The following is a 14,664-nucleotide window of genomic DNA, read 5'->3' as shown; positions in this document are numbered from 1 at the left end:
CTCCTCACCAATCATCTATACTAAAGAGCTGACCAGAGACAGCATGTTTCCTTGCCATCTTAAAAGCAATTCTATCCAGATTTCTCTTGTAGTTCCCATTGTAGAATTAATACTCCTATATTAAAGACTAAAATATTGCCAGGGGTGGTGGTGCAAGTCTTTAATCCCAGCACTCAGAAGGCAGAGGCAGGTGAATCTCTGGGAGTTCGAGGCCAGCCTGGTCTACAGAGTGAGTTTCAGGGCAGGCTCCAAAGTTACAGAGAAACCCTGTCTCGAAAAACAAAAACAAGACTAAAATAGCAAGGGGATATACTTCTTAAAATCAAATCAGGAGATTTACACTTGTTTCTTGTTCTTTCCAAAATCAACAGTTCCCGCCTCCACACACCTCTTCTTTGCCTTCCATTCCAGGTACCATCATCTCTTCTTCTTCCTCCTCCTCTTCATCATCCTCTTCAGCCTCCTCAGTATCATCCTCATCTTCCTCGTTCTCTGCCTCCTCACTGCTGTAGCCATCCTCTTCCTCACTGCATTCCTACCAGGAAGATTCCAAGATACTGAGACTGGGATACTAAGATACCCCCCACTCTGCCCCTCTTCCTCAACATAGACTCAAAAGATATAACCAATGTTGTCATGAAAATTTGGGGCAGCAGAGAGACTAGGATAAGCATGATAAATTGACATTTTGAACTGGGCACAGATGTCATCAGCAAAACAAGTCCTGGGGAAGATCAAAGCAGCCAGTCAGAATACCTTCCAGAGAATAAATTGTTGGGAAAAGGAGACACCTAAATACCCAAACTAATAAAAACTGCCTTCCTATTCTCTCTCTAGGAGACAGATCCTGAAAGGCCAGAAATAAAGCACTTTATTGCCAGCGAACTGGCTCTGGGTAAAGCCTAGTGACCTAAGTTCAGTCTTCAGAACTCACATGGCAGGAGAAAGCTAACCCTCTCAAGTTGTCCTCTAACTTCTAAGAGCATACCCTGGCACTCAGGTACACACATGTACACAACACAAAATTAAATAAATGTTCATTTTTAAATCTTAATTTATTCTTCTGAATTTTAAATCAACAAAAGAAAAGGGGGTTAAAGGTCCAAGACAATGCACTCAAAGGCAGCTTAGAATGCAGCGAGTCTTGGGAAATGAAGAGGGTAAATTAGGTCCTGGCTGGCAAGCCTGATAAGCTGATATTGAACCCCAGGACTTACATGAGAGAAGCAGAGAACTGACTCACACAAGTTATATATCCTCTGACCTCAACAGACAAGCATGAAAACACACATACATGCAAAATATAGTACAAACTTGACAAGAGTTGAGGCTAGGGATGGCATTACACAGCCCTCACTGCAGCTTCACCGGCCCTTACCTCACTGTCATCCTCTTCCTCCTCCGCCTCATCGGATTCATCCTCACTGTCCTCAAAGAACTTGGACTTAGCAACTCGAGGCAGCTTGTCAGAGGCTGAAGAGCAGGAAGGTCCAGCCTCACCAGTAGCAGTACCAGGCTCACCAATTTGGCCTGCCTCAGTCTCATGTTCCGAGTTAGAGGAAAGGCCTGTGTGACCTTTGGCTGTGGGGCCATTTTCCTGGGAAGGAGTTTCCCTAGATGGGTCCTCAGGTCCAGCCTCCCCATTGAGGCCCTGAGGCCCTGGTTCGTCGCCTGTCCCAGTTCCAGATTTGGCGTGGGTAGGTCCCTTCTGACAGTTCTGCCCGTATCGTGTCAGCAACTCTTCAATAGTCATGGTAGCCTCTTCATGCAGCAGTGCAGCCTCCTCATTGTCCACTGCAGGGAAGAGGCTAAATCAACGCCCCCAGCCCAGACTCCTCACAGGCTATCAGTCCCATTAACTAGTTCAACACCTCCTGTGATGTGACGATGCACTTCCCGATTACCTCCCACTTATGAGGCTCCACTCACTAATCAAGTCTCACTGTCTCCTCAATAGTCTTCTTCTGGTCTTTCTTAGTCCGAGGAACACCAGTTTATTTCCCTATTGTACCTCTCATTTGTACTGTTAACTTGAAACCTTTACACTGAGGACACAGATAGCTCATATATTAGTTTGGAAGGATTAAGTTGTAATATCTGGCTATCAAGGCTAATAACCGCCCCAGCCTTGAAAAAAAAACATATATAATATATAACATAGGTGTATATATAACATAGGTGTATATATAACATATATATATATATATGAACCAGGAAAACCACATCAAAATAACAAAACACGATATATGCAAAAATGCTTAGAGCTATGCACTAGACAAAGATTGATTCTCTTTGCTACAGCAACATATAATATAGAATACCATATAGGGTTCTTTTTTTTTTTTTTTTTTTTTTTGGTTTTTCGAGACAAGGTTTCTCTGTGGTTTTGGAGCCTGTCCTGGAACTAGCTCTTGTAGACCAGGCTGGTCTCGAACTCACAGAGGTCCAACTGCCTCTGCCTCCCGAGTGCTGGGATTAAAGGCGTGTGCCACCACCGCCCGGGCATATAGGGTTCTTCTTTTTTTTTTTTTTAAATATTTATTTATTTATTATGTATACAGCATTCCTTCCATGTATGCGTGCAGGCCAGAAGAGGGCACCAGACCCCATTACAGATGGTTGTGAGCCACCATATGGTTGCTGGGAATTGAACTCAGGACCTTTGGAAGAGCAGCCAGTGCTCTTAACCTCTGAGCCATCTCTCCAGCCCCCGCATATAGGGTTCTTAATGTGAAAATTCTCCTGGTCCTTAGGAAGACATCCTTTATTAGAACGGATAATAAGCTGTTTATTTCTCTCTAACAGGATGCACTCACCATCATCTTCATCTGCTACTTTTTCTTTATCATCCTCGTCTTCTGTGGGTCTCCCTGCAATCTGTGCCAGTTCCTTAATGACTTCCTCTGTGGTCAATTTGGCATCAATAGCCAAGAAGGCATCTTCTAAAGCCTGAATTTAAGTAAGGTAGTGTAAGACAAAAGTAGTGGGTACAAATGAACTACCTAATATACACATTCACAAGCACACAGTTGGGATGCAAATTCAGGAGTGATCAATCCCACTAAGATACACACAAATAGAGAAAATGGTTTAGAGACCCGCGGATAAGGTAATTCTGAAAATATCCAACTGGGAAGAAGCTTGTTTTGAACATAGGACTCTGAGGAAAAAATGCTATAGATAATCAATAGCTAGAGAGCAAAGAGAAGCCAAAGGTTAGAAAATGAGGGAGAACCCTCCAAGAATTAAGGTGGAAAATTAACAGTGTAGAAAGACAGACCTTCTGTAGCTTGCCTTCCTTGTAGGCCTTCTGATCTTTGATAATATCAGGAAGATATTTGGCACAGTACAAGGCAACTTCCTCACCTAAAAGAAAGGTTTTATTAACAAAACAACGCTGCCCACATGCAAGGACACAGGTGATAAACACCTTAACATACCTGAGACCTAGCTGTAGAACAATGAGAAAGTCTGACCCGGACAACAGATTTCAATATCATTTCTCTGAGGAGTATATTAACATATCCCTTGAGTTTTCCTTACCTATTATATTTAGTTCAAGCCTGGAAAGTAAAAGAACAAAAGCATCCCTTCTCTTGCCCGTTAAAGTCTAGGGTTACCAATAAGATCTGCTAAAGTTACCTCCATGTCCATCGTAGACAGAAAACATGGCTGTCTCGTTGTCCAGCTCAGGAATACAGTTATGAGCATCCTAGAAGAAGAAAGAACATAATCAGCATGTCTCAAGTTTAAAGCCATTTCTCCTATATTTCAGGCCACAAGGTGCTTCCCGATCTTCACAGCACAATCCTTCTCTGGCTGGGCAAACATGGATTAGAAATGAGAAAGTTAGATAGGTTGATAAAAATATAGGAGAGGAAGGCAAAGAAGGGAACAAAAGGAATAAGAAAAGCAGATTCGCCAGACGGTGGTGCACACCTTTAATCCCAGCACTTGGGAGGCAGAGGAAGGTGGATCTTGGTGAGTTCGAAGCCAGCCTGGTCTACAAGAGCTAGTTCCAGGAGAGGCTTCAAAGCCACAGAGAAACCCTGTCTTGAAAAACAAAACAAAACAAACACAAGCAAAAAAAAAACAAAGAAAGAAAAGCATACTCAGATCATCACCTCTGTAATATAGCATTTTCCCTAGATCTTTTTTTTTTTTTTTTTTTGGTTTTTCGAGACAGGGTTTCTCTGTGGCTTTGGAGCCTGTCCTGGAACTAGCTCTGTAGACCAGGCTGGTCTAGAACTCACAGAGATCTGCCTGCCTCTGCCTCCCGAGTGCTGGGATTAAAGGCGTGCGCCACCACGCCCGGCTTTTCTCTAGATCTTGATCCAGAGAAGAATATTTGGTTACTGGATGTTTAGTAAATGTAGGTCTGACCCTTCCAAGCTATAGAATCGAAATACAGGCTCTTTACAGTTACTTTGGGTCCATGTGATGGCTCAGAGAGTAAACATGCTTGCTGCCAAGCCTATATACTTGAATTTGAGCACCAGGACCCACAGGCATGGTAGAAGGAAAATAACCAATTCCCAGAAGTTGTCTTTTGACCACACATGCTATCACAGCTTGGGAATACCCTCCCTCCAAACTAAACAATACAGGAGATTTAAACAATAAAGTTACAGCCTCCTATACACAAATTATAGACAGGCCAAGAGAAAAAAATCAGAGGAACATTACCCTTCACAATAGCCACAAATATAAATATCTTGGGGTAACTCTAGCCAAACAAGTAAAAGACCTGTATGACAAAAACTTTAAGTCTCTTAAGAAAGAAACTGAAGAAGACATCAGAAAATAGAAAGATCTTCTATGTTCTTGGACAGGTAGGGTCGACATAACAAAAATGGCAATCTTACCAAACGCAATCTACAGATTCAATGCAATCCCCATCAAAATCCCAACATAATTCTTCACAGACCTTGAAAAAACATTACTCAATGTCACATGGAAAAACAAAAAAACCCATAATAGCTAAAGCAATCCTGTACAATAAAGGAACTTCTGGAGGCATCACTATCCCTGACCTCAAGCTCTACTATAGAGCTATAGTAATAAAAAACAGCTTGGTATTGGTACAAAAACATACAGGTGAACAATGCAATTGAAGTGAAGTCCCTGACATTAATACATGCACATATGAACAACTGGTTTTTGACAAAGTCAAAATGATAAAATGGAAAAAGGAAAACATCTTTAACAAATGGTGCTGGCATTTGACTGGATGTTAACATGTAGAAGATTGCAAATAGATCCATATCTATTGCCTTGCAGAAAACTCAAGTCCAAGTGGCTCAAGGACCTCAACATAAAGCATATTTAACAAGTGGTGCTGGCATAACTGGATATCAACATGTAGAAAAATGAATAGACCCATATCTATCACCATGCACAAAACTCAAGTCCAAATGGATGAAAGACCTCAACATAAAACCAGCCACACTTCCTAAATATAACCCCAATAGCACAGACACTGAGAGAAACAATTAATAAATGGGACCTCCTGAAACTGAGAAGCTTCTGTAAAGCAAAGGACACAGTTAACAAAACAAAATGGCAGCCTACAGAATGGGAAAAGATCTTCACCAACCCCACATCAGACAGAGGGCTAATCTCCAAAATATACAAAGAATTCAAGAAATTGGTCATCAAAAGAACAAATAATCCAATAAAAAAGGGGGTACAGACCTAAACAGAAAACTCTCAACAGAGGAATCTAAAATGGCTGAAAGACACTTAAGGAAATGTTCAACATCCTTAGTCATCAGAGAAATGCAAATCAAAACAACTCTGAGATTCCATCTTACACCTGTAAGAATGGCCAAGATCAAAAACACTGACGACAACTTATGCAGGAGAGGCTGTGGGGAAAGGGAACACTTCTGCACTGCTGGTGGGAATGCAAGCTGGCACAACCCCTTTGGATGTCAGTGTGGTGATTTCTCAGAAAATTAGGAGACAGCCTTCCTCAAGACCCAGCAATACCACTTTTGGCTATATACCAAAAGGTATATACTAAAGCTTCCTTACAGATACTCTCTTCAAACAGAAGGGATAAATGCTAATAAGCACTGTTAGTGGTTACTTACCTTGCGTGAGTTAATTTTTTTGGGGGGAGGGGGTTCGAGACAGCGTCTCTGTGTAGCCCTGGCTGTTCTGGAACTCACTCTATAGACCAGGCTGTCCTCAAACTCAGACATCCACCTGCCTCTGCCTCCCGAGTACTGGGATTAAAGGTGTGCGTCACCACCGCCTGTCAGATGAGTTAATTTCAATCATATTTCTCCTTCCTCTTTCAGACATCAGCATTTTAAAATTTTATCAATACTGAAAAATCTGAATGTAGTAATTCTTTTATTGGAGCTGAACTAAAACTATGGCATAGTTCTTGGCTAAGAAAATAAAACATAAGGTAGGGAAGAAAGACATCGAAAAAAGAATTTCTCCCTTTCATGTCACCAATACAAAGGTCCTAGAAACAAATAGCATATCTATGGTCATCATCAACTGCAGTGCCTTTTTTGTCTCATCTCCAGGACTTAGTTAAGTACCACAGAGCAAAGGTCACATTCTCCCTCTTCCACGACTCCCCTATGGGTCACAATAGCTAGTCTTCCCCTAAGCCAGTGTTTATCTTCCTAGACTTTCCTACTCTCTTCTTATCATGTAAGAGCATTCTCATTTGTATTTAGGATTACCTATTGCTCTGCATCATCTCAAACATCAATGTTCCTAAGAATGCAGTTACTAATCAAATATTTGAGAATCTATTATGTGCCAGAATGTGTTCCATGTTTGGGCTAAATCAACAAACAAAAGGAGACAAGGTCAAGTGATTCATGAAAAATTTTCCAGTGAGATAAATACATAATATATAGGAAGCACTAATAGGCAAGCTGGCTTGTATTGTAACCCAGCACTTGAGGAAGCTAAAGTAAGAGAACTGCAGTAAGTTCAAGAACTGTCTGGGCTTCGATCTCAGGTCATGATGGCGGGCAGACCTGCTGTATGGTTTTCGAAAATGGTAATTTTTTTAAAAATATTTATTTATTTATTTATTTATTAAGTATACAGTATTCTGTCTGTGTGTATGCCTGCAGGCCAGAAGAGGACACCAGACCTCATTACAGATGGTTGTGAGTCACCATGTGGTTGCTGGGAATTGAACTCAGGACCTTTGGAAGAGCAGGCAGTGCTCTTAACCTCTAAGCCATCTCTCCAGCCCCGAAAATGGTATTATAATGTTGTTGGATTCAACAAACTGGGATTAATGCGAGATGATACACTACATGAGACTGAAGATGTGGAAGAAGCCATAAGAAGGCTTCCTGAGCATCTTTATAATGACAGAATGTTTCGAATTAAGAGAGCCCTGGACCTGAGCATGCGGCATCAGATCTTGCCTAAGGAGCAGTGGACAAAATATGAGGAGGACAAATTCTACCTTAAACCCTATCTGAAAGAAGTTATTCAGGAAAGAAAAGAGAAAGAATAATAGGCAAAGAAGTGATCTTGTAGTTGAGATCTGTGGATGTGCCTGGTCTCAGCATATTTTTATGAAGTTGTTTCAACCTGAATCACAATTTAAGAATTATTTGTTCTGCAGATGCCTCACTTTAAATAAATGTGTATTGAACCCATTCTTGGAATTTTCTAATTTAAAAAAAAAAAAAAAGAACCGTCTGGACTAGAGTAGGCCCTGTCCCACATACTCAACACCCTAATGGAGAACTAGCTTGAATTACAGAAAAGCAGTAGAACTGAACTAACATTGGATAAACACAGGGTAAGTGTATGCATGCTAACCCCTAAGAGCTTCTACCTCAGCAGTTACCACTAATTCCTGAGGACCATCCAATTCTGACGTGTACAATTGTATCATTTTAATATTGGTTTTATAATCCTGCTAATTTTGTAGTCTTGTTTGTTAACATAAAATTTGTTTTGTTCGTTTTTGAGATAGTGTTTCTCTGTGTAGCCCTGGCTGTCCTAGAACTCCCTCTGTGGACCAGACTGGCCTCTAACTTACAGATCCGCCTGCCTCTGCTTCCCAGGTGCTGGGATAAAGCCATGTCCCACCATGTCTGTTCACATTTAAGTAACATTAAAATCAGTTCAATGACCACTGGAGTCCAGTTTAAACACTAATGCAGAAATATCCTTTCATACAAAATTAGAATTAGAAAGTAATAATATCCAGTGGCAGTAAGAGTGAAGCAGAAACACCTTCTTATAGCCCAAACAACCAGGTTGTAAATTAAGTTTCTTGGAGAACAACTTGCTAACATGTATCAAAGTTTCTAAGGTTAGGGCTGGAGAAATCCTGAGTTAAAATGCACTTGACTGCTCTTACACAGTACTGGGGTTCATTTCCCAGTACCCTGCTGAGACTCACAATTACCTGTGATTCCAACTCCAAGGGATCCAATGCCTATTTTTGGCCTCCATAGGTACTTGCACATACATGGCATAAACTCATACAGACATAGACATATACATATAAATCTTTAAACCTTTTCTAAAGTGATCTAGAAATTTGACAATTGTTTTATGAAAATAATTAGACAAGGTTGCAGGAAGTATATGCATGAGAATATTTAAATTTAAATGCTGAACATGGCAGTATATGCCTATAATCCTAGCACTTGGGAGGCTGAAGTGGGAGACTTGCCATGATCTTAAGGTCAGCTAGGGAAACACAGCAAGAAGTTCACAAGAGAAAGCAAAACAACTTATTATAGCATTGTTGAATAACAAAAACAATTTTAAACTGGGTTTGTTACAGATTCAACGTAATGCCCATCAAAATTCCAGCAAAATTCTTCAAAGATCTTGAAAGAACGGTACTTAACTTAATATGGAAAAGCAAAAAACCCAGGATAGCCAAAACAATCCTGTGCAATAACAGAACTTCTGGCGGCATCACAGTCCCTGACTTCAAACTCTACTACAGAGCTACAGTACTGAAAACAGCCTGATATTGGAATAAGAACAGACAGGAGAACCAATGGAACCAAATAGAAGACCTGGGGATCAATCCACACATTTTCGAACACCTGCTCTTTGATAAAGAAGCAAAAAATATCAAATGGGAAAAAAAAGCATATTTAACAAGTGGTGCTGGCATAAATGGATATCAACATGTAGAAGAATGAAAATAGATCCACATCTATCACCATGCACAAAACTCAAGTCCAAATGGATCAAAGACCTCAACATAAATCCAACTACATACAACCTCATAGAAGAGAAAGTGGGAAGTACACTTGAACGCATTGGCACAAGGAACCACTTCCTAAATAGGACCCCAGCAGCACAGACACTGAGAGAAACAATTAATGAATGGGACCTCCTGAGACTGAAAAGCTTCTGTAAAGCAAAGGACATGGTCAACAAGACAAAATGACAGCCTACAGAATGGAAAAAGATCTTCACTAACCCCACATCAGACAGAGGTCTGATCTCCAAATTATAATCCAATAAAAAATGGAGTACAGACCTAAACAGAGAACTCTCAACAGAGGAATCTAAAATGGCTGAAAGACACTTAAGGAAATGTTCAACATCCTTAAGTCATCAGAGAAATGCAAATCAAAACAACTCTGAGATTCCATCTTACACCTGTAAGAATGGCCAAGATCAAAAACACTGATGACAACTTATGCTGGAGAGGTTGTGGGGAAAAGGGAACACTTCTGCACTGCTGGTGGGAATGCAAGCTGGCACAACCCCTTTGGATGTCAGTGTGGTGATTTCTCAGAAAATTAGGAAACAACCTTCTTCAAGACCCAGTAATACCACTTTTGGGTATATATCCAAAGGATGCTCAATCATGCCACAAGGACATGTGCTCAACTATGTTCATAGCAGCTTTGTTTGTCATAGCCAGAACCTGAAAACAACCTAAATGCAGCTCAATCAAAGAATGGATAAGAAAAATGTGGTACATTTACACAATGGAGTACTACACAGCAGAAAAAAGTAATGAACGACATCTTGAATTTTGCAGGAAAATGGATGGAGCTAGAACGCATTAATTTGAGTGAGATAACCCAGGCACAGAAAGACAATTATCACATGTACTCACTCATAGGTGGTTAAACATAAGCAAAGAAAGCCAGCCTATAAACCACAATCCCAGAGAACTTAGACAACAATGAGGACACTAAAAGAGACTTACATAGATCTAATCTACATGGGAAGTAGAAACTAGAAAAAAACATGATCTCCTGAGTAAATTGGGAGCATGGAGACCTTGGGGGAAGATTGAAGTGGAGAGTGGAGAGTCAGGGAGGGGAGCTGAGAAAAATGTAGAGCTCAATAAATATCAATAAAAAAAATTTTTAAAAACAAAACAAAACTGGGTTTGTTGGCATACACCTTTAATCCCAGCACTCAGGGGGTAGAGGCCGGCAGATCAAGACCTGCCTGGTCTACACAGTGAGATCCTACCTAAAATACGAAAGAAACTATAAACCACCCAAACTGCTACTAATGATTGCAAATGGAACTAACTTCTCCAATAGAAGATAAATAGCTATTAGAAACGATAAGTACCGCAGGGCAGTGGTGGCCCACCCCTTTAATCCCAGCACTTGGGGAACAGAGGCAGGCGGATCTCTGTGAGTTCGAGGCCAGCCTGGTCTATAGAGCAAGGTCCAGGACAGGCCCCAAAAAGCTACAGAGAAACCTTAGGGGGGTAGGGGGGAGGAAAGAAATGGTTAAGTACCAAGTCAAGCATCTGGTTTACATCTGCATCACTAAGGAGACTGAGGCAGGAGGATCATTACTTTGAGATCAACTTATGCTACACAGTAAAACCTTCTCTCAATCAAAATAAATAGTATTAAAGGTATGTTTATGTACACAAAAAATGATTCATGTGTGTTAGAGAAATAAGTTCACAATATATTAAATTAATAAAGAAAAACGTTAAAGGTATATTTAGTGCTTGGAAGACAATATATTAAACTTAAAAGCAGGGGATGAATAATATTTTTTTCTATTTTTCAACATACACTTAATTTTCTACAGAATAATAACCTTTTTTTCCCCAATCTAAATAATGACAAGCCAAGACCTTGGGTACCACTCTACCACAGAGGGCCATTTTCTTGGTATCTATGGCATACTGCTTTTCTAGAATACTTTGTTAATACTAAATCTACATATGCTCCAGTCCCTTTCACAAAATGGCACAGCATCCACTGCAACCATCTACACAGATCCTCCTATATACTTGAATTTTTTGTTGTTGTTGTTTATGAGACAGGATCCTCACTATGCAGCCATGGCTGGCCTGGAACTTGCTATGCAGATCTGTCTGCCTCTGCATATCCTCTGCAGATCCTGAGTGCCGGATCAAAGGTATTCATTCACCACCATGTCTGGCCCTATCTGTACACTTTAAATCACTTCTAGATTACTCACATTATTTAATTCAATGTAAATATTATAAAAATACTTGATATGCTGTATTCTTAAAGAATAACATCAAGAAGTAAGTATTTTGGGTTCAATTAGAGATTAATACATATTCAACATAGCCACGTTCCCCCTCTCCCAAATTTTTGTTTTGCTATGGTTTTTGTTCTTGTTTTCTTGGTTGGTTGTTTTTTCAAGAGAGTGTCTTTCTATATAGTCCTGGCTGTCTTCAAACTCAACAACTTGCTTCTGACCTTCCTCCCCCAAGTGCTGGGATTAAAGGTGTGCACCACCATGCCAGGCCAGCTTTGTTCTGTTTTTGAGATAGGGTCCCCATTACATGGCTATCCTCAAACTCATGGTTCTCCTGTCTCATCCCCGAAAGTGCTGGAATAACAGGATACGTCACTTTAGTTAGCCTTTTCCAAATATTTTTGATATGAGGTTGGCAGGATTAGCTGATACAGAGGAAAGGGTGGACTGTACTAAATGATCTTCTGGGAACTTCCTTGTGTCAATTTTATCCTCTTTTATAATATGTAATAACAGTAATGGTTTAACCATTTTATCTAGGACAGTCACCAAGATGACACAAAATTGTAAAATGCCATTTGCTATACAGATATTCTGCTCTGAAAATTGGCACTTGGTTCACACTTTTCTTGCCTATCCTTTTTCTTAAAGAGAAATGCCCACAATAGATTCATCTCATATCCAGGTCTTAGTTCCTAGAATGATTCTACATTACTTTTTCACTTTCAATGAGAATATAGATCTAAGTTATTATTTGGAATTATTCCACCTTCTCTAAGAACTTTAATTTCACTTACATCTTTACTCAGAATCTTTACCCTGGGCTTTTTTGTCCTTTTCTGAACCACAGCCAAGTATTTCGACACTATCTCTTAGCAATCTAAAAAACTCATCCAACCTTGTATAACTGCCAACTGCTTTCTTTAGACAGTCCTGAATCAGAAACACTAAGTACTGTTGGTTACAAAATGTATGAGATCATGTTGACTGTGGCCACGACTTTGATTCAGCATTTGTGAGTGTGTGTATTCTGTGTACACAGCTAGTCTCAAGTCTTCCCACACTGTCCAAGTTCTCCAGTGCTACTCTCTCACGCTTGGCTGAAAGGCTAACCTCTCACATTATTGTTCCCTTAGCAGAAATACTTCATCTTCAGTATTCTACCTCAAGAGTTTTTCCTTACTTCTCTAAACTTTCCTTTATTTCTAGTTCTTCTCTTCCTAGACTAACATTTCTTATTTAAGTCCTGATCTCAAATCCTTCTCTATCAATATTTCATTTACAGCAAAACCACGTTACGAGCAATCCAAACAACCTTTTTTGCAGGCTTCATTCTCTAGTACTTTGAAGAACTGACAAGTACAAACCATGTTGTCACTGTTTCAGGTTCTCTTGAATTTAGTGAAGAACTATACTTCTATACTTTCAACTGATTGTTCTTGAGGCTGTCTATTCCACTTCAGTACTCCTACAAATAGGAACACAGAAGTCTCCAATAAGAACAATAAGGTGGGTGGTGGCGGCATATGCCTTTACTCTCTGCACTCAGGAGGCAGAGGCAGGCAGAGCTCTATGAGTTCAAGGTCAACCTGATCTACAAAGCAAGTTCCAGGACAGCTAGAGCTGACCATACAGAGAAACAAACATCTTCAACTATACAGTGAGTTTGAGAGCAGCCTACACTACACTGGACCCAATGTCAAATAACCAAACAAAAGGGCTTGGTATTTTGCTTGCGCTGTAACAAATAAAGCTTGTCTGAGGATCAGAGTGTGGAGCAAGCATCTAGTTAGCCATAGAGGCCAGGCAGTGGTGAAAAACATCTTTAATCCCAGCACTTGGGAGGCAGAGGTAGACAGATCTCTGTGAGTTCAAGACCACCCTGGGCTCACAAGATTGACTCATCTTCAAAGAGGAACAGAGTCAGGCAGTGATGGCTCACACCTTTAATCCCAGTATTTGAGAGTCACATGCCTTTAATCCCAGCACTAGGGAGGTAGAGACAGGAAGGGATATGGCTAGGCAGAGAGAGGAATATAAGATGGGGAAGATACAGAAACTCAAGGGATTTGGTTTGAGGACTTGTAGAGACGGATACCCCATTTGGCTTGAAGATTTCGTAGAGACTAGTAGCTGGCAGATCTGCTTCTTTGATCTTTTAGTTTTCACCCCTTAATATCTGACGTCAGGTTTATATTAAGGCCAATTAGAAATTTGGACTACAGGCTACTGAGATGGCTCAGTAGTTAAAGGTACTTGCCACTAAGCCTGATGATCTGATATTGGGTTTATGGGTCCCACATAGAAGGAGAGAACAGACACAAGTTATCCTCTGACCTTCATTATGTACACTGTGGCCTGTGCATGGCTCTCCATACACACACATAAGAAACAGCAAATACATTTAATAATAAACAAATAAACCAAACAGCCCTAATATATATATATATATATAAAGATATATATATATCTTTAAAAATTAGGTGCATTCGGCCTGGAAAGATGGCTCAGTTGGTAAAATGTTACCACGCAACTGATTCCCAGTACTCACATAAAAGCCAGTCAGCACAGGGCTACATAAGTGAGAACCTGTCTCAGAAAACAAAACAACTGGGCAGCAATCTCTCTGTAATCCAAGCCCTGGGTGTATGGGGATGAGAGGCAGAGATAGGAAGATCCAAATGGATGACCTCAGGGTTCAGTGAGCAATGTTTCAAAAAATAAGATGGCAAGGAGATTCAAGGAGACACAGGAAACCATCTGATGCCAGTTTTCTGGCAGATATTCAAACACATGCATACCACCACACTGAGTAGGGAGATACTGTACAAACACATGCACACACACTATATGCATTTTTATTTTATATATTTATTTTTATTTGTATTTGATGAAAAATAAAAATTAAACCAGGCACAGTGGTACATACCTCTAATCCTAACACTTGGGAGGCAGAGGCACAAAGATTATGGCAAGTACAAGGAGAGCCTGATACAAGTAGATAATCCTAGGTCATTTAGGGCTACATAATGGGATAACATCTCAATTTTCCTACCATTTAAAATTAAAAAAAAAAGTCATTCAGAGCATAAAAGAGTGTACCAGGGACTGCGAACTGTCTGTGATTACAGACTTCCAGCTTTCCAGAATGAAGAGTTCTGAAAACTAATTACACAAGTGTGAATATATTGAACACTACAA

General features: G+C 40.2%; 2 protein-coding genes across 2 annotated transcripts in view; one reads left to right on the top strand and one right to left on the bottom strand.

The window, feature by feature from the left end:
* Positions 1 to 14,664, bottom strand: part of LOC121439774 (protein phosphatase 1G) — a 29,520-nt gene that overhangs the window by 2,150 nt on the left and 12,706 nt on the right. Inside the window, exons 2-6 of the mRNA XM_041640405.1 lie at positions 3,643 to 3,712; positions 3,281 to 3,366; positions 2,817 to 2,949; positions 1,379 to 1,794; positions 389 to 535 (exon numbers count right to left, since the gene is read on the bottom strand). Of these exons, the coding sequence (XP_041496339.1) occupies positions 389 to 535; positions 1,379 to 1,794; positions 2,817 to 2,949; positions 3,281 to 3,366; positions 3,643 to 3,712 (852 nt within the window). The remainder of the gene's footprint in view (positions 1 to 388; positions 536 to 1,378; positions 1,795 to 2,816; positions 2,950 to 3,280; positions 3,367 to 3,642; positions 3,713 to 14,664) is intronic.
* LOC121439775 (cytochrome b-c1 complex subunit 7-like) lies at positions 7,267 to 7,501 on the top strand. The gene has a single exon (XM_041640406.1). It carries the CDS (start codon positions 7,277 to 7,279, stop codon positions 7,499 to 7,501), a length of 225 nt encoding a protein of 74 aa, XP_041496340.1. The 5' UTR covers positions 7,267 to 7,276.

This window comes from Microtus oregoni, unplaced genomic scaffold (genome assembly GCF_018167655.1).
Source record: "Microtus oregoni isolate MIOR12 unplaced genomic scaffold, Mior012 000062F_ref0000492, whole genome shotgun sequence".
Taxonomy (NCBI): Eukaryota; Metazoa; Chordata; class Mammalia; order Rodentia; family Cricetidae; genus Microtus; species Microtus oregoni.
The sequence above is the reverse complement of the archived record's forward strand: the minus strand, read 5'-3'. Positions and strand labels throughout refer to the sequence as shown.

Excerpts from the sequence above, each read along its gene's own strand:
- LOC121439775 (XM_041640406.1), top strand. The coding sequence starts at position 7,277 with ATGCGAGATGATACACTACATGAGACTGAAGATGTGGAAGAAGCCATA.